A 25,490-nucleotide genomic window follows, 5' to 3' on the forward strand; every position below is an offset into this window, starting at 1 on the left:
TAATTCCCAGGGCTATGCCAGCCGCGGTCGCTTTATCCCTGGAAACTTCTTAATCTCATTCCCACACCTATCTTTCTGGCTCCCCGTGCGTAAAGAGGTCCTATAGCAAGATAACCTTTTTTTTGAACGTTTACTGCAGAGAAATTGAAGCTGGCCTCTATCGACAGATTACAGGATTCCAAAGGTGAAAACAAAATTTTTCTCTGGAAAAGGAACTCGTATAAGGTAGCGAAGGAAAACTAGCTAAATGCAAGTGTTTCCTATCACCGACCTATTTGGCAAGTAAAACGCGGTGATTCGACACAGTTCGTTCGTTCGTTCGTTCGTTCGTTCGTTCGTTCGTTCGTTCGTTCGTTCGTTCGTTCGTTCGTTCGTTCGTTCGTTCGTTCGCTCGTTCGTTCGTTCGTTCGTTCGTTCGTTCGTTCGTTCGTTCGTTCGTTCGTTCGTTCGTTCGTTCGTGCGTCCGTTCGTTCGTGCGTTCGTGCGTTCGTGCGTTCGTGCGTTCGTGCGTTCGTTCGTTACGTTCATTCATTCTTTCATTCATTCATACTTTATTTTCCAGAAAAACTGGACGGCCTCATGGGCTAAAAGCTAAATAAGCAGCTTGACGGGAGCCAGGCGGCATCTAAGCTTTTACAGCAGTGCATACCGTATACTCCAGAAATTGATAGCAAGAAACAGGTTCAAAGACAATGTCCTTTGGTAGAGAAAGAAAAATAAAAATTCAACAACTTCACACGCATCACAGTAAAACATGAACCGAATATTGAACAGACAGTAATGCAGTACCACACTTTCATTACTTGTAAAAATATTGTGACAGTTCTTTTTGCGCGCCGACCCAACAGACCACGGTACACCGAAATTCACTAAAAATGATCGCAGGGTCTCTTTTGATGTAGACCTAATTACTTTGAATTTAGTGACTAGAAAGCGTTTAAATGCAATTTCCTCTGAATACGTATTTCTCCAACGGACAAACATCAATATACCCTGAAAGAGATAAAGGACCGATTTTTTGCTGGAAACCGATATTGAATGAAGTTGACCACATCGTTTCTCTATGCTCGAAAGATTAATATAATATTGTCACTCAGTCGTGACTGCAGACCGGCGAGCAAGAGTGGGGAGAAAATGGCTTCTAAACAAAACTATTTACGCTGACTTGCGCCCGCAAAGCACTGAATGACTCGGCGGTGGCGTAGCAACAAGCGTGCTCGGCGGTCGTCCAACAGAGTGCCGCTCTCGGCCGAGCTCAGTATAAAGCTGATAGCGAACTTCCGAGAGAAACCACAACAGTCTGAACAGCGCAGAATCGGCTCGATCTTGATGCGGTCAATCGAGATAAATATGTTCGCGTATTGCACCACAATCAAAGCGATAAAGCAGTAGTACTTGCTGCAGAGCTAGTTGGTTATAAATTTGAACGGCGCAAAAGAGTTGGACACAGGAAATATAGGGTGGATATGGTTTATGGGGATTTGGTTTGGTTTATATGGGTTTAACGTCCCAAAGTGACTCAGGCTATGAGAGACGCCGTAGTGAAGGGCTCCGGAAATTTCGACCACCAGGGGTTATTTAACGTGCACTGACATCGCACAGTACACGGGCTTCTAGATTTTCGCCTCCATCGAAACTCGACCGCCGCGGCCGGGATCGAGCCCGCGTTTTTTTGGCCAGCAGCCGAGCGCCGTAACCACTCTGCCACCGCGGCGGCTTATAGGATGGATAGAAAGAGCGCCTACTACAGAGTCTGTTGCGGGAAACACCAAACCTTGGGTGAGAGGGTTGATAAAATCGCGTGCCGGCTGCTTTGAAGAATGAACAAACAGTATAAAGATTAACGACAATATTCAAATTATACCGCGCAACGTGGTGTCCCCCACAACCCCGTTCTAAAGGGGACGCTCTTACCCCTTCCTTCACACATTCGTTAGTTCGAGCCCTCTTATCAGGACCAACCGGCAGCGGTGGCTGGGTTATTGCGGTCGGCTGCTGACCCTAAAGGCGTGGGTTCGATCCCGGCCGTGGCGGTCTAATTTCGATGGAGGCGAAATTCTAGAGGCACATGTACTATGCGATGTCAGTGCACGTTAAAGAACCCCAGGTGGTCAAAATTTTCGGAGCCCTTCACTACGGCGTCTCTCATAGCCTGAGTCGCTTCGGGACGTTAAATCCCCACAAACCATAATCTTATCAGGATCCGTTCTCTTGATCATTTGTTTTCAGTAGCTACCACTCTGCCTTGAACTCAGCCAGGTTAACGGCAAGTTGGAAGAATTGATGCCATAGACTTCAACCTCAACCTAACCATCGTAAGGAAGCTGGTGCCCAGGCGCGAGGCAGTCTTGGCTCGACCGAAAATTAAATTTGTCGCGCGTTCGAAGCCTACGACTGACGCTAGACGACGATGACGATGTGAGCTATCAATTATGACGAGTTCGATCCCGGCCGCGGCGGTCGAATTTCGATGGAGGCGAAATTCTAGAGGCCCATGTACTATGCGATGTCAGTGCACGTTAAAGAACCCCAGGTGGTGGAAATTTCCGGAGCCCTTCACTACGGCGTCTCTCATAGCCTGAGTTGCTTTGGGACGTTAAACCCCTATAAACCAAACCAAACCATTTATGACTTGAGACCGCCCCGGCTAGCCTTACTCGCTATTGGACGTCTGCTTTGTACAGTAGTTAAAAGGCGAAGACAGCTGCGAAAAACGGGGGGAGCAGCAAGACGAGAAAATGCAGTGGAATCCCATGAGTGTACTTGGGCATGCCAACATGCAGCTCGTTTAGAATCAGGTATTACGGTTAGCTGTCGCATGTGCAGGCTAGATCTCGTCCAGAGCACATAGGAGTTCTAGACAAGAGTCTTGCCGTCTATACCACGAAAAAACAGCTGCAAAGGCGATCAGCTCCAGCGCTAAAGACAACGCATGTCTTACGGCTGGAGCTTGCTCTGCGCAGCGTCTGGTATGCACTCATAGGTTTCCAAGCGACAGTGCCGTGAAACCCACTACGTTCAGCTGACTGTTCGAGCTGGCCGCGATTTCTAGTGGTGGACAGCACTGGAAATTGAACTTGCTGTTTTTGAGACGTTAGGAGTAAACAGAGTCCTCATGACTTGTCTAAAATCAATACACTGATTTAAAAATCCACAACAGATTAATGAGATTCAAGCGACAAAGCATGCGTTAGGATTAGTGTTTCCCAGGATGGACCAGCCGCTTCCTCTAAGGGGTTGAGACCTTGTGAGAGTGTAGTGTTATCTACTGAGTCACCATGTTATACAGCGTACCCTAGCTTCCCTCTCCCGATCCAATCCACCAATCACAGTGGGACACGTTGTACCTCCTCTCTACTCTCCGCAGCCTTCGACCCTGATTGCCGACCGTGGTGTCCCTGTCGACAACTGTAGCCCCTCCCCGCCTCACCTACTCCTTTTGCAACTTTTGTTCTCTGTTTCCTCTGTCCTAAAAAATAGAAGCGAGAACATCGTTCTCTACAGTTGGCCTCCTGTCAACCGGAGCATTAGAAGCCAATGCCAACGCCAGAGACTTCATACGATAATGGGTGTTTTAATAAAATAAATCATACATTTTGAGGAAAAACTGACCTTGTAGAGAAGCGTCTCGAAGGTTTCAAACATCAGGAGCGCCCGCTTGTTCTTGTTGGCAATGTAGACGTAATCCTTGGGGCTCGTGTCGATGTTGTTCTTCTGGAAGCATGTCTGCACCAAAGCACGAAATTTCTGTAGGTCGCTGGCATTTTATTGTAGACAGGATATTGTAATAAAATTAGCTGATTCTTATATACATTAGAAAAATAAGGGGGCATGCAGGGGGCTTTTTATTCATGGTTGTGGCATCAAGGTGGGAAGGTTGTCGCGCAGTCTATTCACCTTAGAGGCAGTTTTACAGACAGTAGAGAAAGCAAAAAAGTGGTATAGGGTTTTAACGCAGTAAAACAATGTACACGTGGGAAAGCTTGTCTTCATTCTTCACCTTTCCGTCATGTGCATGTACGCACAACCGCGTTGCTCGCTCTTCATCTTCCCACCCTCTCTCCACTCGACGGCAGCTGGCGCGACGCTCTCCTCTCATTGGCTACAGCTGGTGCGAGGCTGCTCCGAACTTACCCTTGCTTCCTCGCGTCGCCTGCAGCTTGCGCGATGCTCCTCAGAACTCGGGCTCACCCGAGTTACTCCAAGTTCTCACACAAGATTGTTGATTCGGTTTGACCCAATTAAGTAGTGCATTCGCAATAAAGCACCAAATAGCGATGTCGGGATCTGAACTCACGACCTTCACATGTTGTTCTCCGGGACATGGTGGATGTCTGACGTTATACTTTAGACCACCTTCGTTGGGCCTGGTTCATCCTTGAGAGTTCTTACCGGTACCCTCTTCCCCTATTCGCTCCCTCCCGCCTAGAGGAACAGACGTGGAACGCCCCCGCTGTTCACGATGAACACTCCTTTTATTCTTTACCTTTGTTTAGTTCATGCCAGCTGCTAGCATTCGGCTAGTATTTCTCAAAGATGAAAAGCACCATTCTCCTTACGCTACACGCCTCAATGTTGCTACCCTTCGGGGTCGAGAAAGAAGACAAATTTATCGGAAAAACTAGGGTACAGCTCAATTAAAAGATTCGACGGAAGGCGTCATTGGTCGCATATCTGACACGGAGGCGGCGGCTGCTTATAGCTGATGCTTGTACTCTAACTGCTCTGCACTGCCTTCTTAACACGACCTCTTCGAGATGGCAGTTCAAAGTCCGCCCCATCGGGGAACAAGTCGTGGTCTATGTGTGTGTGTCATAGCACAGATCGAAGCTGGCTGTGGGTGGGAGGCACACCGATCGCCCCGAAGGGATCGCAGAGAATATAGGACACCCTCTGGGTCCCGAAGGTACCCGGCTATCTGGCGAATACTACGGAGGACGGTTATAAGAAAGTATGACGGCTTCCACTCAAAAAGGTTCCAGACGTTTTACTCAGTCCACCTGTGAAGACCGACAACGAAAACCGTATCACAGGCAACCACCACAAGTGCACCCTTTCACAACCACATCCGGACCACGTCACCGCAGACGAGATACACTTGCGAGCACCCCCTGTCTCTGAGGCTGGACCCCACAGCTAGTCACTCTCCAATGGCGATTGCGGAGCCCGGTGTGCACTGGATTCCATCATCACAGTCAACAGCTTCAGCTTTAAAATATGCAGTCATAAGTGCGTCTTTTCTCACCAGGCGGACTTGTACGAAGCAGCAAAAGACAACTATCGTGTTTTACTTCAAGAGGAAACCATGAGGCAGGTTCGAACCTGCCGCACACGAGGCGAAGCTCACCTCTGAGTACCGCACCGGGGAGAACGACACGACGGTTCCAGCGGTGCCGCCTCCATAGCCGCTGGCCATCAAGTACTTGCACACGGCCATGGTGTAGGACGTCAGGAACAGGACGTTGGGGTGGAGGGCCAGCTTGGTGAAGTTTTTAGCAAGCACCGACTGCGTAGGCAGCATAGAGGTTGAAGGATCATCGCGTGGCCTTAAGACAATCTGAAACGCATTTATCAAGGTTAAAGAAGAGTGCGCGGGCCTAAGCATCAGAGGTGATCGGTTTAACATTGTAATTGAATGGTTTTAAGGCGACGGCCTATAATAGCTCATGCCCGCGACCCTATCCGTCCGTCAGTTACGCTCTTCAACTAGATAAGAAAAAAATCTTTGTGCACGATGGGATTCGAACCACCATCGTTCCGATACGCAGCCGAGCGTGATAACGACTACGCTGCTTCCTGCGAACGCATGAGTAGTTCTTTTTGTCTAGGACGCTGTAGAGTGTTTGCGGAAAGGCATCGAATCCGACGGATGCCTCCAAAATGCCCTCCAGTGTCTCCAGTAATTAATATTCGCAAGCAATTGTGAACTAATTAACATCTTAATCACACATCCGGGACACAAGCAGGAACACTGCGCTAAAGGCTTTCGCCTCACCGCACTTTAGGTCAACAAAGTACCCCCCTCCCCCCTGAATTTTTTTTTACTCTGGTATTTTGTAGGACCGGCCTTTGTCAATACATTTCAAATAATGGACCGATTACTTGTGCTTCTTGGACGTGTTCCACTGCTCGTCGCCCCACCAAACGAGGCTTTGAGCAAGCTGCAACCCACCGTGGTGGCTCAGTGGTTAGGGCGCTTGACTACTCATCCGGAGTTCCCGGGTTCGAACCCAACCGCGGCGGCTGAGTTTTTATGGAGGAAAAACGCTAAGGCCCGTGTGCTGTGCGATGTCAGTGCACGTTAAAGATCCCCAGGTGGTCGAAATTATTCCGGAGCCCTCCACTACAGCACCTATTTATTCCTTTATCCTTTCACTCCCTCCCTTATCCCTTCCCTTACGGCGCGGTTCAGGTGTCCAACGATATACGAGACAGATGCTGCGCCATTTCCTTTCCCCAAAAACCAATTATTATTATTATTATTAAGCTGCAATAACACCGAACAAACAGGGATTAAAAATTCAGCCCTTCTAACCCACCTCATCGAACGCTCCAAAGCGCCATAAAAATAATAAGAACAGGTTGGGGGCTGCGCCCCGGCCTTGAATATAAGGTGTTGCCGCTCAGTTTGCCTACCTCTGTCGATCGTCCGAAGCTATAGCTGTCCGAAGCGTTCCAAGCGGCGCACTACCGCAAATCTTTACGAATAACGCGCCTGAGTTCGACGCTTGGTCAGTCACTGGCTTTGATGCCGTGAAGGCGTATTCGTCTGGGACCCGGGCGTATGCAGGATACACGGCTAAAGAATCTGGAACCATCTACACAGATGTGCATGAGACAAATCGGAACAGTGTTTGCGAAGGCTTTGACCCGATGTCATTGCACATTAAAGATCCCCAGGTGGTTGAAATTACTCCGGAACCCTCCACTACGGCACCTTTTCTTTCACTTTCACCCGACTCAATTTTCTTAAGGTTTGGTTGAGGCGTCCGTCGAAAATTGATGTAGTTAGTACGCCTTTAAGGTCCTCAAAACCGATTTCATTTTTCTATGGATATGCCTTGCCACGTGCACGCAAGCCGCAACACGCTCTGGACAGCCGAAAAATTAGCTTAGCAGACGGTAATTTGTGTACGTTACATTACACAGTGCTGGGCATCGCTACATAGTGAATAGGTTAGCATGTTGCCGTCCTAATCTGAGACATTTTAGGACGCAGTATTAAAGGGGTGTGTAATCGTAAAGATGAACGATGCTGTGTTAATATTCTTATTTCTTTTTCTCAGGAGCAGAAAGTGTGACGGAATTCAAACTGTATTTAAAATGAAAAAGAATGCAAGCTGCGATGGCCTGGATTTGGGGGGAATCGATAATTAACGTACACTTGGCTTGGCGTCATTGTCGCGTTGGTGTAACCATCAATAAACAGTGACTCGGAGGGTTTGGTTCGACAGATTCTGACCTGTGCCGGAAGACAAGCGAAAGCGGCGGCAAAGATGAATTGAAAACTTTCTCGCGTACCGAAGATACGCTAGTCAGCAGTGTTATGCATCGCACACGTATTTTTTACTTCCTTGTGGCGTCATGTTTTTCCAAAGCCCACCAAGCTCGACTGCTCCCAAGCCGAAGCATGTCAGACATGATGAGCGATTGCTGAAATTTCACCACGTTATCTTGTTCGATGCAATCAGCATGCGATTAGCTATGAATACCCGGCTCTCTACCTGTAGTTTGAATTAAGCGTGCAGAAATCTTTTTGCAGACAATTTGCTCCAATTTTATGAAGCACGTGCTTGAGGCGATCGTCAAGTGAGAATACTAATTTTATCTTATCTAAAACAACATGAAGTGAAATGCAAAATTCTTCCAGGGACGCCTCGACTCCGCCTTAAGAGTATGATTGGATAGCGCTAATGGCTTCCTCAGCGGCCTGGGGTGCTGTTTACGTATCACTTCGCAGACATGGTCGCATTTTACTTTAACCGTCACATAATGCATAACCTACCTTTAAGTTGCGATAGTACTAGAGATCCCTCCTGCACAGGTACTCCTCTCTGTGCGATGTCAGTGCACGTTAAAGAGCCCAGGGTGGTCGAAATTTTCGGAGCCCTTCACTACGGCCTCCCTCATAGCCTGAGTCGCTTTGGGACGGCAAACCCCAAAAGCAATGTTTTCTTGTGACCCCAAAAAAATACACTAACGAGATGAAATTAGTAGCGGAAGAATTTCGATATCTCCGACTTGTAAGAGTGCAACATTACAACGTTCATTTTGCTTCCTGCAGCTACTAGGAAGCAGGAAAATAATTCACCTTATGCATCATGGGCCATTCTTGCCACATCTGATTTTTTGTTTTTTGAAGCGAAATTTATTGCTCCAAGGTATCAATGATTGTTGAAGGTGTGATGAATGATGTAGTAGAGATTAAATGAATGAAAAAAGGTTAGCTGATTTGATGAAGTCCAGTAGAGAACGATGGTACGGCCCCTGCGTCCAGGCAATGTATGAAGCAGGGTTGCTTGGTGAAAGACCTGCTATCATCAGGTGGTGGATCCTTGTAGGCTTGAGAGCTGGGCAGTCCCACAGTAAGTGATGTATGTCGGCTTCAATGTCCTTGTGTTTACATATCGGACACCCTGGCCGAGGGAACAAATCTCGGTACTGAGCTGATTTTTCCTTCAAGGTTTTTCTTCTATATAAAAAACTTAGTCAATTGTCAACCAGTTAGATTTCCAGGTTCAGCTGTAGAGTTTCCTGGAGAAAAGTTGGACTGTGCAGCTTGTCTGTGGCCAGGAATCCCCGGCATGCATTAGCAACGAGTGGTAAATTTTTCAAACCAGCGCCGAATCAAGTAGTTAGATTGAAAAAAGGATTTGTACACATTGGAATACTGACACTAATAATCTTTTCACTAAAAGTAGCAAATAAGCAAACACAATGAAACAGCCATACATATGTTTTGTATAAATATTAGTGACAATCTATCGCCATCACGCTATCTACAAGCGGACACATAAAATCACATTTTCACAAAATATTTTCCCAGCTCAGGCTTGGTGCATCCCGTTATATCTTTATATGTGTTTAGAATACGAGGCAGGTTATGAGACATTTGTAATTTACAATTAGTGAGAAAATGTGGCACATCCAATGCGTTAGTATTTCTTTTGTGTATGTTAGCACGACCTACTTCACGTAAGTCCAGCGCGGCCATTTGTACTACCTATTATAATGTCAGATGTGACTCCTTCACAGCAGTTTAATTTGATTGAAATCTTTTTATCATAGAATCTCGTGGCAAGAGCGTTCTTAAATTACAGAAGGCAGGCATTTTATCGTGCACTCACCATATCAGCTGGCATCCTCACAGTATTTGACCAGACGCCAGGTGGTCTTGGCTGATATAAAGCATCGTATATGTAGAAGTGGGTGATGGCTATTAGGATGGTAATCGGGTAGTGCCTGAAAATAAATGGCGAAAGTACAGCGTCACACGTCGGTGTCACGTCATTCGCTGATTGGTCGGGATGGGTACGACGTCACAAGTTCACGTGACCACAAAACAGATATGACATCAGAAGGTCAGGTGACCTCAAATGAACCAATTACAGGTAGCTATCCATATGAGCAAAATTCAAAAATCGACAACTGGTACATTGTGTACTTTCAGTGATTGGTAGAAGGATTAGGGTATGGTTGGTCAAGGTGGGTATGACATCACAAGTTCACGTGACCCGAAAACAGATATGACATCAGGAGGTCAGGTGACCCCAAAGTAACCAATTACAGGTAGCTATACAGATGAGCCAAACTCAAAAATCGATAACTGATGCTTTGCGTCCTTTCAGTGATTAATAGAAGGATTAGGGCGGATTAGTCTCTGCGACAGTAGACCGAACGCCCGCACAATTTTGATGCATTAGCCTAGGAAACTCCATTTAGGCGAAGGCTACACGTTGGTGAATCATCTGAAGACTCGACGCGGAGGAAGAGGAGCAAGCACTGGTCCAGCGGAAGGTTTGGTTAGGCTAGGTTAGGTCAAGTGTGCTGAGCGGTCCCCATCAGTTTACCATCCGGGTGTACTTAGTGCATTGTCTGCCTTCGTGAAATAGTGCGGGGGCTATCAAATGCAATGGTAATGTATACACCATCAGGGCGTGCACGAGTGTCGGAGAGTCAAGCCAGGTGCCATCGTCCTCTGCCTTAGCGCCGATTGGCTTCCCTTGAACGGAAGATTTGCACATAATAACCAGATGATACAGAATCGTTCTACTCCACAAATACATATTCCATTCAGAGTTATGAATTACACACAATGTACAGAAGCTATAGTGTGTATCAACACATATAATTCACGAAATGATGAATTCAAGAACGTTGCTGTCATAAATTGTCACATGCAGATCATATTTAATTGACACCATATCCTTAATGCATACTAACTGCAACAGCAAGACTGCCTCACACTTTTTCGTACTGAATTATGTAAATGGAGTTTTTAATGCGATATCATTAGCGTTCACGTCAGCAGCAATATCTGCCATCGCCGTGTGTCATGGAATTCGCTGACTGATTGAGAGAGGTCAGGTTACCTCGCGACTTCATCACAACCTGCCCTGACCGAAAGTCACGTGACCTTACGACACCATCACAATATGCCCACCGCGCCAGGTGGCAACGTGGTGACCGGATTGTGAGCAATCAGCCTACTGTGGCAAGAGGAAATTAAAGAATACGCCGAGAGGGGCCATGCGACACTGTGATGTTATCACAACTTGCCCATATGGTTGAGTGCAAGCTAATTATCAGGAACCTAGATAATATTGTAGTTCACGTCAGGAGCAACCTGGAGCCATCCAGTGGCATGTCATTCGCCGATTGGTTGAGATGAGCATGACGTCACAAGTTCACGTGATGCCAAAACAGATATCGCAACGTGACCCCAAAGGAACCAATTACAGGTAGCCATCCAGATAAACCAATTTCGAAGATCGATAACTGATACAATGTGTATTCTCGGGGATTAGTAGAAGGATTAGGGTGGATTAGTAAACGAATTAAAATGGATTAGTATACTGATTAAGGACGATTAGCAGTAGAAAAAAGAAGCAAATAATAGTCAATGAGGGAGTCAATGAGTAAAGGTCACCGCGAAATTGCTGCCATGAGTAACCGCGAAAGAAGACCTGCGTAAATACCTCAAGGCATGCTAGAAACAAATACACATGATTTGAAGGTGGTGGCTGCGAAAAATGTGAAATATAATGCAATCTTATTCCACTCTTAAGGTGACATAAGCGTTCTATGTACAAACGTTAGTGCAAAATAAGACACATTCACAAGTAAGGTGGACAAGACCACGCGCTACTGACAACTGATTTTTATTGAGAGAAACACATAATATATAGGCTCACCGTCACATCATGAGCCTATATATTATGTGTTTCTTTCAATAAAAAGTCAGTTGTCAGTAGCGCGTTGTCTTGTCCACTTTCCTTGTGAATGTGTCTTATTTTGCGCTAACGTTTGTACATAGAACTATGCACCAACTAGCCCAGCAACAAGTGTTACTTGACATAAGCGTGCCCATTTTCCTGCTAATCAAAGCTATCAACCTGAATCGGTGTCCTTTCACGGATACACGGGAGCAAGATTCAGCGCCTTGAGGCATTTGTGCTAAAGAATAACGCATATGAAGTTTTTGTTGCGGGAGTTCATGCAGTAAGCAAGCAAGTGACCATTAACACCGAACGCACCTTAGAGAGGTTGGGAAGTGCACACTATTTTCATCATATTCACGACAGTCACCATGCAACTCCCGAATTAGGTCCAGTGCCAGACTGAATGTATCTCCCAGAACAAGTGTGCAGCTAATGACTAGGTACATTCTTTTCGGCAAGTTTCTTGTGGGTGCTTATTTCTTGGTCATTGCATTTATAGCCTCAGATCTCTCGTACCCTGTGCGGCTGTCACTAAAGCTGCAATCTCCTACGTATATGCTGTGCTTGAGGCCGTTCTTCGCACCTTTTTATGTTGAGCAACGCCTCATATGGAAAGAACAAGCATTTCTAGCTGACTAGACAGCTGAGGCTTGCACATTCATTGATTAAATAAATATTCAATACTGTCCACCGTTGGGAACAGGCAGTCTCTTGTGTGTCCTAAATGTATTAAACTCTTCACCATTATCTGTTATATAATGTGATAATCTTTGGAGAGTCTTGTGGTGTGTTAGACCGTGATGGCGTCGTACATCGCACGACTGTTCATATCGCATGAACAGTTGTGTACTGTATACGTGCACTAAGTCCCTGAAAGCTGATTAATGCGGCTTTCAACATAGCAAAAGTTGCAAAGAGAGTTTTATTCACATCAATTTATGCAATGCGGCAAATTTTGAGGCCCGCTGCGTAGTCAGCTCGTAAAACATGCACAGGAAAATAGGAGACTAAGGAATTCGCACATTTGCCCGACCTTCACTAGTACTTGTTCTGTTTCCTAAAAGTAAACATTTGATTGTGGTAATCATAAGTTCTTACAGCAGTCCATGTTAACTCGGCAGAAATACATGGACACCAACGGCCTCTGTGCATTTTCGCAACGTTCATTCGGACATAGTTTCCGTATTAAAAAGGCCAAATACGTGTAATAAATATAGTCCGCAGAAAAACTGTCCGCAAATCGAGTCGTCCATAGTAGTGGGGGTTGTATTTACGTGGAACGGCTGTATTATAGTCGGATACAAATTAAGAACGTAGCGGCTTTTCCTCGTCAAAGACCCCACTTCCAGCCAATGCCGTCGGGCGATTCTCATGACACTGCTAGTGTGACAAAGCAAGGAGTGGCTGATGAAAGGGGATGATCCCTTCGCTCTATGGTCGAGGATAGTCTCCTCTCTCCATTGCGGTGCCGTTCCTTGCATTGTCACGCTAGGAGAGTACTGAGAATCGCCCGACGCCATTAGATGGAAGGTGGTCCTTTGACAGTGAAAAGCCGCTGCGTTCTTGAGCTGTATCCGACAACAGCGACTTCCAAAATATGAATAAATTACACCAAAACCTGGAGAAACTGAGCTCAGATACTCACTTTATGGCGTGTTCCAGCATATCTATCGTCTTCTTGTCCGAGCGATTGAAATCTTGGTTGATCATGCCGAGAAAAATGTGGGTTTTTTTACTGCCGGCGAGCTTTTTCTGGTCTGCGCTTAGTTGCTGCAAACAGTGAAGTAATCATGCGTGTTTATAGCGAGCGTGTTGTATTTATTGTTTCGGGAAGTAAAAAATTCACTTGCTAAAACTACTGCCTATTTGGGCTCGATCACCCACCAAAAGGTAGCTTATGATGGCCTAAGGTTTGTGATAGTTAAACATGAGAACGTGCCTGGATAGTTCGGATTCAAAGAAGAAAGTTAGCTAGGGTTCCAAAGTTATCCAAAGGCGGAGCGATAGCTATTTAGAATGGCCCGTGCCAAATTTGGACGTCGCCATCGTGTCGGGTAGTCTCAGTGAATGTTGGGCATCGATTTTGGCCTTAATCGACCAAGGTCAAATTTCGGGGCTGGCCCGGACCAAACCTCGAGGCCGCCATTGTGTTCAAATCTGTAACTGATGATTCGACATCCATTTTGGTACAAATTGCTCGAGGTCAATCTTCGGGAGTGGCTCGGGTCTAATTTGGAATGACCCGGCCCACATTTGGAAGTCGCGATCGTGTTTAGCACGCTGAATTATTATTCCACATCGTTTGCAATCGGCCAAGGTCAAGTTTTTGGGCAGACGAGGACAAATTTGGATGTCGCCATCTTGTAGAACATGGTCAATTATGGCTGCACATCGATTTTGGTCCAAATCGACCAAGGTCAGACGGTCAATCTGTAAGTAAATCTGTTGTTATGCTGCGCTTCTCAATGTTAAACCAAGACCAAATGAGGCACGGAACGGTTAGCGGATTCTGCGCTCAGAAGAGCTCAGCGCTCAGCAGTGCACGGCTGCGGTTATGAGCAGGCTCCGGTTATCATAGCAGTTCGTTTCATTACGCATTTATCTGGTCCTTTCTTGAACCAATTTACAGGTGGCGCAGGCCACGGTGAACAACGCCAGGCGCGTTTGCATAACCACGGCAAAGCTGTCACCTTAGTGTGTTTATATTAACTAGGCTGCGAATGTGCTTACGATGAGCAGTAGTTATGATAAATGAAAACATGTTTATAATTATACGATTACGCACTTTGGATAATAAGAAATATAACGCCAAATTAGAGAGTGGCAGGGGCGTGTCTATGCAAGTAAGCGATGCGTTGTTACTTCCCCGGGTAGTCTGCACCAGTCATCGATGACTGAATGAATTCCATGTGAAATCAGTTGTATCAAAAAGAATGCCCAAGATTCCGGCAAACTACGGCATTAACTCTAGCGTCTTCGAACTAAGAGTACTAACGGGACCTAGCGACAGTTCTGGGCGAAACGTAACACTATCATATCCTCGTATTCAAATCTGATTGTCCAGAATGTCCGGACCCCGTAGAGTATCTGTTACGGGTCCGATTGGACTTATTTTTGGAAATGTGGCGCAGAGTTTGAACGATGCTTCACTCCCGCCACCGGTTGACCCGGTATTTCACTACCTCAGGGATCGGCCTTGTGCGCGTCTTTAATTTCATTTCTCCATTCTGCCTGCTATCCTTTATTTCCGCTGCCCCAGCTCAGGTGCTTCAGTATCGATGGCAGATGCCGGGGCTAGCAAAAATCTTTTCCTTCCTTTTTACTATTATTTTAATTAAAAAAACCACTACCACCACCAGACCTGCTTATTGCGAATACATGAAAAAAAATGTATAGCTCCATTTGGAACCTGTATTTCATATATGCAATTAATAACAGGAGGCCCCCCTGACAGTTTCTACTTTGGGACCTCCTTACGTCTAACCTGCACTTCTTTTTTTTTTCAATAAAACCGTTCAATCAGCAAAAAACCCCAAAACTAGTTTCTAATAAGACAGTACTAACATTAAGGGCAGCTCTTTTACGACTCCGATGGTAATCTTCTTTCTTGCGTGTGTTGCCGTAATCAATTCTTGAAAGGTCTGGCATACCAAGTTTTACAAACTTAATTTGTATTCTACGGAAGGAGCCAATAAAAGTATCACTGGGGACATAGCAGCAATGTTCATCCACGAATGGTATTAATGAGGGCATTCAAGAATGACATAGTTATTCATTTTGGATAGTACGAATTTTGGAAACTTTAACGTGCACTGACATCGCACAGCACACGCTAAGGGGCCCGTGTGCTGTGCGATGTGAGTGCACGTTAAAGATCCCCAGGTGATCGAAATTATTTCCGGATACCTCCACTACGGCACCTCTTTCTTCCTTTCTTCTTTCACTCCCTCCTTTATATCTTTCCTTACGGCGCGGTTCAGGTGTCCAACGATATATTGACACGAGGATTGGAAGTAGAAGAAGAAAGGGATCGCAGCCTCTAGAAGTAGACGACGCTGAAGTGTAGGTCCGTTTCTCTGGTGCCCTCGTTCAGCCGCTGCAGTTCCTTTTCAGTGTAACAACTGTTACACATCTGGTGGAGTAGTGCTGGGTACGCTTCCCGACCTGCGTACGCCTACGAGATAAATACGGCACTCACACCGGTCCATCAGCGCCCAAGCCGCCGCCTCCGCGGTGAGACACCTGAGTTCGGGCCTCTTGACAACCCGACGAGGAAGACGGAGCCTCGACCGACGGTCCAACCGGAAATGGCCACAGATAATAGGTTCCCGGCGCCCATCCTCTACCACACGCCGCGAACACCGCCATCTTTTCACGGCGACGTGTACGAAGATGCGGAAGACTGGCTGGACATCTTCGAGCGGGTCGCCCGCTACAACGGTTGGAGCGACGACCAAGTTTTACATACCAAGTTTTACAAACTTAATTTGTATTCTACGGAAGGAGCCAATAAAAGTATCACTCCGCTAGGACATGGTACGAGAACCACGAGAGCAACCTGTCCACCTGGGAGACATTTCGCCAAAATCTCATAGCTACATTCCCCAACGCAGACCACCGGGAGAAAGCTGAAGCTGCGCTTCGCTCCCGTAACCAGCGGACTAACGAAAGCGTCCGCATGTATGTAGAGGACATGACGCGCCTCTTCAAGCGTGCTGACCCATCCATGGCGGAGGAGACGAAGCTTCGCCACCTCATGCGCGGGGTCAAGCAGGAACTTTTCGCCGGTCTCGTGCGCAGTCCACCGCGTACTGTTGCCGAATTCCTCACGGAAGCGACTACCATGGAGACGACGCTCCTGCAACGAGCCCGGCAATACAATCGGGATGTAAGCACGCTTGGGCCCGCTGTTTCTTCGATGCCGCTAGGGAGTGATGCGGCCGTTTTACGGGACCTAATCAGGTCGATCGTCAGGGAGGAATTACAAGCCCTCCAGCTGCCTCCCAGCGCGCCGTCTGTTACATCGCTGTCTGAAGTCGTCCGGGACGAGGTGCGCCTAGCAGCACAGCAGCAACAACTGCCTGAGATCCCAAGACAGACTGAGGTCAGACCAACCTATGCATCTGTCCTCTGCCGGGCCCCAACGCCAGGCTACGACGTGAATACCGCGACTCACGCAGCGCAGCAGTCTGGTCTTTCCCGTGTGCCTGCTCGACCAGCTTATCAGCGGCCACGGAAGTGTGAAGTGTGGCATGCACCGGACCGGCGGCCCCTTTGCTACCACTGTGGTGAGGCGGGACATCTTTACAGGGCCTGCCCGTAGCGCCGAGTGGGTCTGCGTGGTTTCGCGCCCGACGACCCTTTCCCCCTTGAATGGCGAACGACCTTTCGAAACTGAAGCTCATCTGTCGGCCCGTCAGAGGCCTGGTACATACGGTCGCTACGATCCTAGGTCGTCATCTCCGCTGCGTTACCGTTCCCCAAGCCCTCGCCGAGACGCCGGCTACCCTGAGCGGCGTTCTCCCAGTCCACGCCGGGAAAACTAATTCCATCGGTCTCCGGAGGCAAGGCCGCTGCTGTCGGGAAAACTGAAGATCCTCCGCCGCCGATATACCGATACGCCGATTCCTCACCGGGGCAGGGTAGCGACAGCATCCGACGCGCTACTTCTGATTTGCGTGTGACGATTGACGGAACTGACACCATCGCTTTACTTGATATTGGGGCTGACTATTCCGTGATGAGCCACACCCTCGCCCAGGAATTGAGCAAAGTTTTGACACCATGGTTGGGCCCTAGCATTCGCACGGCTGGAGGTCACCTCATTAGCCCGGCCGGAAGGTGCACAGCCCGAGTCGGCATCCGCGGTTTCGTCTACGTGGGTGAATTCGTCGTGTTGAGCGAGTGTTCGAGAGATTTGATCTTGGGCCTCGACTTTCTACAGGCAAACGGTGCTGTGATCGATCTACACGAGGCGCGAGTCACATTTTCGACGAAGCAAGCCGTGGCGCACAGTAACACAGAAGGCCCAGGAGTCAACGCTCTGCGTATAGTCGAAGACGACGTAGTGCTGCCACCACGGTCCAGTGTGCTGGTGTTAGTGAGGAACGACTCGTTTCACGACTACGAAGGTATTGCGGACAGTCACCCTTCGCTGTTGCTCGAGAAGGATGTGGCTATTGCGCGCGGTCTTGTTGAACTGAATGACGGCTGTGCGACAGTTTTTCTGACGAATTTCACGAACGAAATCCAGCACCTCGCCAAGGGAGCGGCCGTCGCCTTCCTCGACGACGTGGATAGGTTGCCGAATCTGTGCCCCATACAGGTGAATCTTCACGACGACGCCGCACCAAGTAACGCCCTTCAGAAGGTTAAAATCAACCCGTAGTTGTCACCTCATCAGAAGAACCTTCTGTCGTCGCTGCTACTTGATTTTAAAGATTGCTTCGCGGCGAGCTCCAAGGTCGGACGTACGCCGGTAGCCAAGCATCGCATTGTCAACGATTCGGCCACGCCACCAGTTTGTCAGCGTTCATACCGCGTTTCGCCTAAAGAGCGCGAAGCTATTAGGACGCAAGTCGATGAAATGCTTGCAGACGACGTTATACAGCCGTCAACAAGTCCGTGGGCGTCGCCGGTGGTCCTGGTGAAAAAGAAAGACAACACGTTGCGATTCTGTGTTGATTACAGGAAACTGAATAATGTTACCAAAAAGGACGTATACCCACTCCCGAGGATCGATGATGCCCTTGACCGACTCCGGGACGCCAGGTCCTTCTCTTCCTTAGATCTGAAAAGCGGATATTGGCAGATCGAGGTGGACGAGCGGGACCGCGAGAAAACGGCTTTCGTGACACCCGACGGTCTGTACGAATTTAAGGTGCTCCCGTTTGGACTTTGCTCCGCTCCGGCCACATTTCAACGCATGATGGACACTGTTTTAGCTGGTTTGAAGTGGCAGACGTGCCTTGTGTACCTGGACGACGTAGTCATCTTTTCGTCTAGCTTCGAACAACACTTGCAGTGATTGCGCATTTTCCTTCAAGCTCTTCAGTCTGCACAACTAACGATCAAGCCAGAGAAATGCCATTTCGCCTTCGAGGAGCTCCGTTTCTTAGGACATGTCAGCGCACAAAGTGTTCTTCAAGACCCCGACAAGACTTCCGCTGTCTCCAGTTTCCTACGTCCAACCGACAAGAAGGCCCTCCGACGTTTTTTGGGCCTCTGCTCGTATTACCGCCGCTTTGTTAAAGATTTTTCTCGCCTAGCTGAGCCATTGACTGCCTTGACTCGAGATGACACACCCTTCGTATGGGGAAGTGCCCAAGACGCAGCCTTCGAGGAACTCCGCTGCCGCCTTCAAAGTCCACCAATACTAGCTCATTTTGACGAGAATGCAGACTGATGTCCACATGTGCACTGACGCCAGCAATGTCGGCCTCGGAGCGATCCTCGTACAGTGGCAGGACGGCGCAGAGCGAGTAATCGCCTACGTGAGCCGCACACTTTCTCGATCGGAACGGAACTATTCAACGACCGAAAAAGAGTGCCTTGCCGTCATCTGGGCTCTGAGTAAGTTTCGACCTTACATCTACGGCCGACCGTTTCGTGTTGTCAGCGATCATCACTCGCTATGCTGGCTGGCCAGCATTCAAGACCCTTCTGGCCGGTTGGCCAGATGGAGCCTCCGTTTACAGGAGTACGACGTTACGGTGGTCTATAAATCGGGTCGGCAGCACCGGCTACGCAAGACATCCCCGAAGATTGCCCTGTTCTTTGTGCCATTAGCATCTCCCGTATGGCGCAGCTTCAACGAGCAGATTCTGAGTTGGCGCCACTCGTAAAGTATCTGGAGGGTTTGAATTCTCATGTACCTCGTGTGTTTCGCCGTGGACTACAGACCTTCATTCTGAGGCGTGAAGTCCTCTACAAGCGCAACTTTGACAGCAACAAAGAGACGTTTCTGCTTGTTGTGCCATCCCAGTTACGCTCCGAAATCTTAAGCGCTTGTCATGATGAACCATCCGCCGGCCACTTGGGGGTTAGTCGCACACTGGAAAAGATTCGGCTTAAGTATTACTGGCCCAATTTACTCCCATCCGTGCGTAGATACGTAACAACATGTCGGGATTGCCAACGGCGCAAATCTCCTCCTCTGAAGCCGGCCGGCTTTCTGCAGCCCATAGCACCACCAAAGACCCCTTTTCAGCAAATTGGCATAGACCTCCTCGGCCCTTTTCCGAAGTCGGCCAGAGGAAACCGGTGGATTGCGGTCGCGACAGATTATTTGACCCGATACGCTGAGACCACGTCACTTGCAAACGGTACTGCTGCTGAAGTCGCCGACTTCTTCTTCCACAACATCGTTCTGCGTCATGGCGCTCCTGCAGCTATCATTACTGACCGTGGAGCTGCATTTACGGCCCGCTTCACTCAGGCTGTACTCAAGCTCACGCACACCAGCCATTGACGTACAACAGCCTACCACCCGCAAACAAATGGCTTGGTAGAACGCCTCAACAGGACCTTGACCGACATGCTTTCCATGTATATTGATATCGAGCACAAGACATGGGACGAAATTCTCCCATACTCAACATTAGCGCATAATACCGCGCAGCAAGAGACGACGCAGTTCACTCCGTTCGAATTAGTCTTCGGTCGACAGGTTACCACCCCCCTCGATGCTATGCTACCCGTGGACCCCCCTGACAGTGAGAGTGAACTTGTTGTCGACGTCGCTACCTATGTTCAGCGCGCGGAAGAAGCACGGCAACTGGCCAGACACCGCATTCACCGTCAGCAGCAGATCGATGCTGACCGCTACAACCTTGGACGCCGCTACGTTACCTACCACCCAGGCGACTATGTGTGGGTTTGGACGCCCGTTCGTCGTCGCGGGCTGTCCGAAAAGTTACTGCGCCGCTACTTCGGCCCTTACGTTGTTGTCCGCCGCCTCAGCGACGTAACGTGCGAAGTTGCACCAGCCTCGCCAGCTCGTTCATCGCACAACGGCAAGCGCAGCGACGTTGTGCATGTGGTGCGAATGAAGCCGTACTACGAGCGGCCCCCCTAGTGACTTTCCGGCTGCATGTAGTCATATTCCGTGATGTCAGACTCGTGGTGTACCTCTTGAACACTTTTTCTCCCCGCTATTCGGTCTGACGGTAACACCGCATCGGGGCGATGCTCCTGAAGAGGGGGCAGTGACACGAGGATTGGAAGTAGAAGAAGAAAGGGATCGCAGCCTCTAGAAGTAGACGACGCTGAAGTGTAGGTCCGTTTCTCTGGTGCCCTCGTTCAGCCGCTGCAGTTCTTTTTCAGTGTAACAACTGTTACAATATAAGACAGATACTGCGCCGTTTCCTTTCCCCAAAACCAATTATTATTATTATTATTATTATTATTATTATTATTATTATTATTATTATTATTATTATTATTATTATTATTATTATTATTATTATTATTATTATTATTATTATTATTATGGCAGGTTTGTCTGAAAATGTTTAATTGGCTCCTCCCTCCTCCTGAATAATAATCATGGCCTGAAAGGACTGATAACACATTCACGGTAAGTCCTAGTTGAACGGTTCGAACTTTATATTTTCATAAAATTCTATGGCATAATGAATGAGCGCAGTGTAGTGGTACTGTACTTACTTTTAGCAGGTTCAGTTTGGAGTGTGCCGAGTATAACAGCGAAGTAACGGTGTCGTACGCCAGCAGGATTCCGAAATCCTCAATCTTTGAGTCCCAGAGCGGCTTTAGCAGTTGGCTGTTCTTGGCGAGCTGCGCCGAACTCTCAGCCGCGTACCTGCGACACAGCATTTCCGGACCATGCGTTGAAGGGGCAAAGGCGAAGGGGCAAAGTGTGTGGTATGCTCACTGGTGGAATTTGATCAAAACATGCAGATATGCAGACAGCAGTCCCATTTAGCACGCATCAGGACTATCTCACTGATTAGGCTTAAAAAAACTCGGACACTTTCCGCTTTGTGAGTGGGGGAAAGTAGTCACAGCAATATCTATGAGGAGCCCCGCCACCACTGAAAACACCCAATGCCTTGCTCTAACGGCACTAAGGGATTAGAAAAACCAGGTCAGCACTCGCCCTTCCAAGTAGTGACCGCTGGAGAGCATAAAAGAGCCATTTTGTTCCTTTCTTTTTTTTCTGGGAAAACAATTAGTGTTAACAGCAAGAAGAAAGGCCGTCACAATATGCACCAGAGAAAATCCTTTGTACAGGAATTGCCGTAAGAAGACAGTCAGACTCAATAACAGTCATACTGACTCTTAGATATCTAATGGAAAGTAAAATTAAAGCGAAAGCTCTGTCGCATCGGGCAACTGGACGGGGCTTGGCGTCTATAACATTGAGTGCGTGTGGCGCAGTGGTAATGGCGCTCGGCTGCTGACCCAAAGGACGCGGGTTTGATCCCGGCCGCGGCGGTCGAATTTCGATGGAGGCGAAATTGTAGAGGCCCGTGTACTGTGCGATGTCAGTGCACGTTAAAGAATCCCAGGTGGTCGAAATTTTGGGAGCCCTTGGCTAGGGCTTCCCTCATAGCTTGAGTCACTTTGGTACGTTGAGCCCCCATAAACCAAACCAAACCAAACCAAACCATTGAGTGCGTTGCGGACAGCTGCCAGCACCGGAGCTCGCCTAAGCGACTGCGTCTTCTTTCCCGTCCATGTTACTGCCGTCTGTGGCGAGAGCAGCCTCGCTAGGTGCCTTTTCAACCCGCCGATTGACGTCATACTAAGTCACGTGACTTACATGGCACTATACCGTATATGACGTCAACCGTTCACCCATTGTTCTTACATTTCGCTGCAATCTTTTTCAAGGTCAAGCTGAAGATCACGTCACGTGTTTAGCACTGGTTAATTATGGTAATTAATCTGTAAGTAGTGTTACTTAGGCTAAACTTCCTCTTTGCAGTGATGTATTACATGTGAGCATTCTTATGTTTACTGCTCAGTATGCTCATTACTATACTATGACATCATCATGGTTAACCACATCAACTAGTACACGCCTATATTCTCCTATATTCTATCTTAGTCTAGCGATCCAGCGGAGCACCGCCGTGGCGAAGCACGGAGCTCGGCGCAGCGACCACCTGTGTCTGAGCGCAGGACCGGTAGCCAGGGAGGCCGTCGCTAACCTAATGCTGCTCTATTCGAGGTTTAGTAAGGTGCGGGTGCGGGCTAGTTGTTAATGCTGTGTAAGACGAAAAGCCTCTACTCGAGGCTCCCGAAACACTCGCCGAAACTTTGGGTCGCACTAGCGCAGTAGAGCTTCCGCTGTAAAACCCGCGCCACAGCGCAGAAACCACGCGGTTGTCACAAGGGTTACTGCAGAAGAAGAATCATATAGGGAAAAAATATGCCGCCACCGTCTAGAAGACGTTGAAGTAACGAGCGTTAGCTGTTTGGTAGTGTAATCTATCGTCATGCGATGTGTTACCACGTGATTGAGCTGTCGACTGCTGACTTGGCCTGGCCGCCATGTTAAGCCTAACCATAACTAAACATTAACCTAATTAGGCGATGTTGGTGTTAACATGTTCTACACATCGAGCCCGTTACAAATATGCAATTAGTTAGATCACAGTGATATCGGTTATTTAATTATAAGCAATTAAGTACAAGCCTACCACAACAAAATATTAATTTCATTAGTTAGTTCTGGTCTTTAACGTGTTCTGCTCATCTAGAGGAATACAAATATATAATTTTCTTTATGATGACCTCATTAATTACTGAGCTATAAGCGATTAAATACAGTGACGTGATTATTATGACGTCACCAAAAGCAGTGGCGTCACCAATCAATCACCGATTCGATATACTAATTACGTCACAATCAATCACCAATTGGGTTGCCATATTGATTTGCTACGGCGGCCGTCATCTTGCATTTCTCGGACATGGAAAATTTCACGCCGAAGGGGGGTAGTAGCATCCTCAAGAAATCAAGAAACATGATGAATGAGATGTAACGCTCTTAAAATTAGAGGCTCTGCGCTCGACGGGACTAATCACTGAGAATCACTGTTCGCTGGGGTAAAGGGTTAGTCTGCGGAGGGAGCAACCCTGAAAGGAGGAGACGCTTTTCCTTCAGACCACCTGACGCTATGGCGCCGAAAAGAGGCCTCAACTCTTGCTCACTGGTAGCTGAAGGAGACGCCATGCCTTGTCTTCTGCGCGGCCTTGGCGTGACTTTTGAACTCGTCCAGGCTAGCGGGATCGTATTGGCTGCGCACCGCCGCAGCTTCGACCCAGACGTCCATGTAGGCCAGGAAGTCGCAGACGCCGTCCGGAGGCATCTGGTGCTCATAGAGGGCCCGGTGGCTCACCGTGCAGAAAATGATATCCAAGTGAGAGTCCACGACAGGCTTGGGTTTCAGGCGAGCAGTCGTTGGTGGCTCTGCGTCAAGAGAGAGAGGATTTATTGACGGGAAAGGCAGAGAGGTTGGCCGGAAGAGAATATCTGGCCTGCTACTCGGCACTGGGGAAGGGGAAGAGGAGAAAAAAGAGGGTCATGAGCTGATGATGGGAGAAGGCAGATGAGAAAAGACAAGACACATTTTCTGACATCACAAACGCGAGTCAAGGCCTGTGTGACTAAAGAAGCGTGACAGCGCCCACGTTGCCTGTAGAGTTTTAGAACTCTGTCCAAGCGCCTAGGATCAAATCCTCCGAGAGGGGTCTCCTCTCAAAAGACTTCAAAGTAGATGCTAACATGAGTCTTTCTCGTGCATATGCTGGGCACGCCGCTAAAACATGCTCTGTAGTTTCGAGCACGCCAAATGTGGAACAGTACACACCTTGATCAACCTAATCTTACTGAAAGACTACATGACTACAAGGACAATTTTTATGAGACAAACATCAAAAAGCGACTTGTTAGGAATGTGAGGCTGCAAAATTTATGTATCAAACATAATCACCGTGGATAAAGGTAATAAAACTTACCTCAGTAATTAAACACTGGGCTGATAATCATATTTATGTTAAGTTGCTATAGCTTAGACTTTAACTACGTTGTACCCAAGAATATCCAGCTCTTCCAGAATATCCAGAATATCCAGTATTTAAACATTGGGCTAATAAATATATCAAGCCATGTTTTGAGGTTTCAAGTTAGAGTTCTAAAGAAGCGGTGTATTTCGGTTATGCCTCCCGCTTGTCAGAAATGAATTCAGCTGTAATATGGCCCATTTTGAGGCGAAAGAAAGGCAACAGCCATGCGAAGATGTATAGTTCACATATAACTCGATCGAGCTTCGCAGATTACGGGGCAGGTTTTCGCAGTGCTGTACTGAAACCAGCATTCACACCACAATGCGGTAGTTTAGCCTCGGATGAAGGCAGAAAAAGATTGAGCGAGATTGAGCGACCGCATTTGCACTCTGAACAGAGAAGAGTGAAAAGGGAGTAAGGTGACCTTTAGCGCACTTCCTTTTTAAAAGAGTGCATTAGAGGACAGTTAACTCCCTTCTTACTCCCATATAGACGTATTTGTGTTTAGAGAGTGGATTATTTGAGTGCACTAGCACTAGAGCTTCCACCCCACCGAGAAGCCGTTGTCAGTCAGTTGGGTCCCTTCGCGACCCGAACGAACTGGGTGCCAATCACCTGGGTGGCTGGTGGGAACCTAGGTCACGTGACCTTGTAACTGCACCTCAGCCTGCCCATCGGGAAGAGCAACCTGTATCTCACAAGCCCTACCAATGGCAGCACCTGTCATCGCAGGGCCATGGCGCGTCGCTTAACCGCCGCACCAGTCACCATGAGTGGTATGAGGACTCCAAGGCATTTCTGAATGTAGAGAATGAAAGATTCTACTACAGCAAGTCTAAAATGATGCAATATCACGCAAACTTACATCATATGATACATCAACCAGGGTAAGCCAGTTCGAATCAAGCAAAATCATTGAATAGCCAAGACAACCATGCAAAACTAGGCCTAACCGTGCCAGCGCACAATGATTCGTGATTTGCTCCAAGCTAAATCGGCCGTGATTTTTTTGCT

At 47.9% G+C, this 25,490-nt stretch overlaps 1 protein-coding gene across 1 annotated transcript in view; it reads right to left on the minus strand.

Moving 5' to 3' along the window:
- The window catches only part of LOC144103596 (uncharacterized), a 32,769-nt gene that overhangs the window by 1,279 nt on the left and 6,000 nt on the right, over nt 1-25,490 (minus strand). The window contains exons 3-8 of the mRNA XM_077636270.1: nt 23,622-23,880; nt 21,108-21,261; nt 13,087-13,211; nt 9,348-9,462; nt 5,348-5,506; nt 3,613-3,726 (exon numbers count right to left, since the gene is read on the minus strand). Of these exons, the coding sequence (XP_077492396.1) occupies nt 3,613-3,726; nt 5,348-5,506; nt 9,348-9,462; nt 13,087-13,211; nt 21,108-21,261; nt 23,622-23,880 (926 nt within the window). The remainder of the gene's footprint in view (nt 1-3,612; nt 3,727-5,347; nt 5,507-9,347; nt 9,463-13,086; nt 13,212-21,107; nt 21,262-23,621; nt 23,881-25,490) is intronic.

Source organism: Amblyomma americanum, chromosome 9, assembly GCF_052857255.1.
Source record: "Amblyomma americanum isolate KBUSLIRL-KWMA chromosome 9, ASM5285725v1, whole genome shotgun sequence".
In the NCBI taxonomy this organism is placed as follows: domain Eukaryota; kingdom Metazoa; phylum Arthropoda; class Arachnida; order Ixodida; family Ixodidae; genus Amblyomma; species Amblyomma americanum.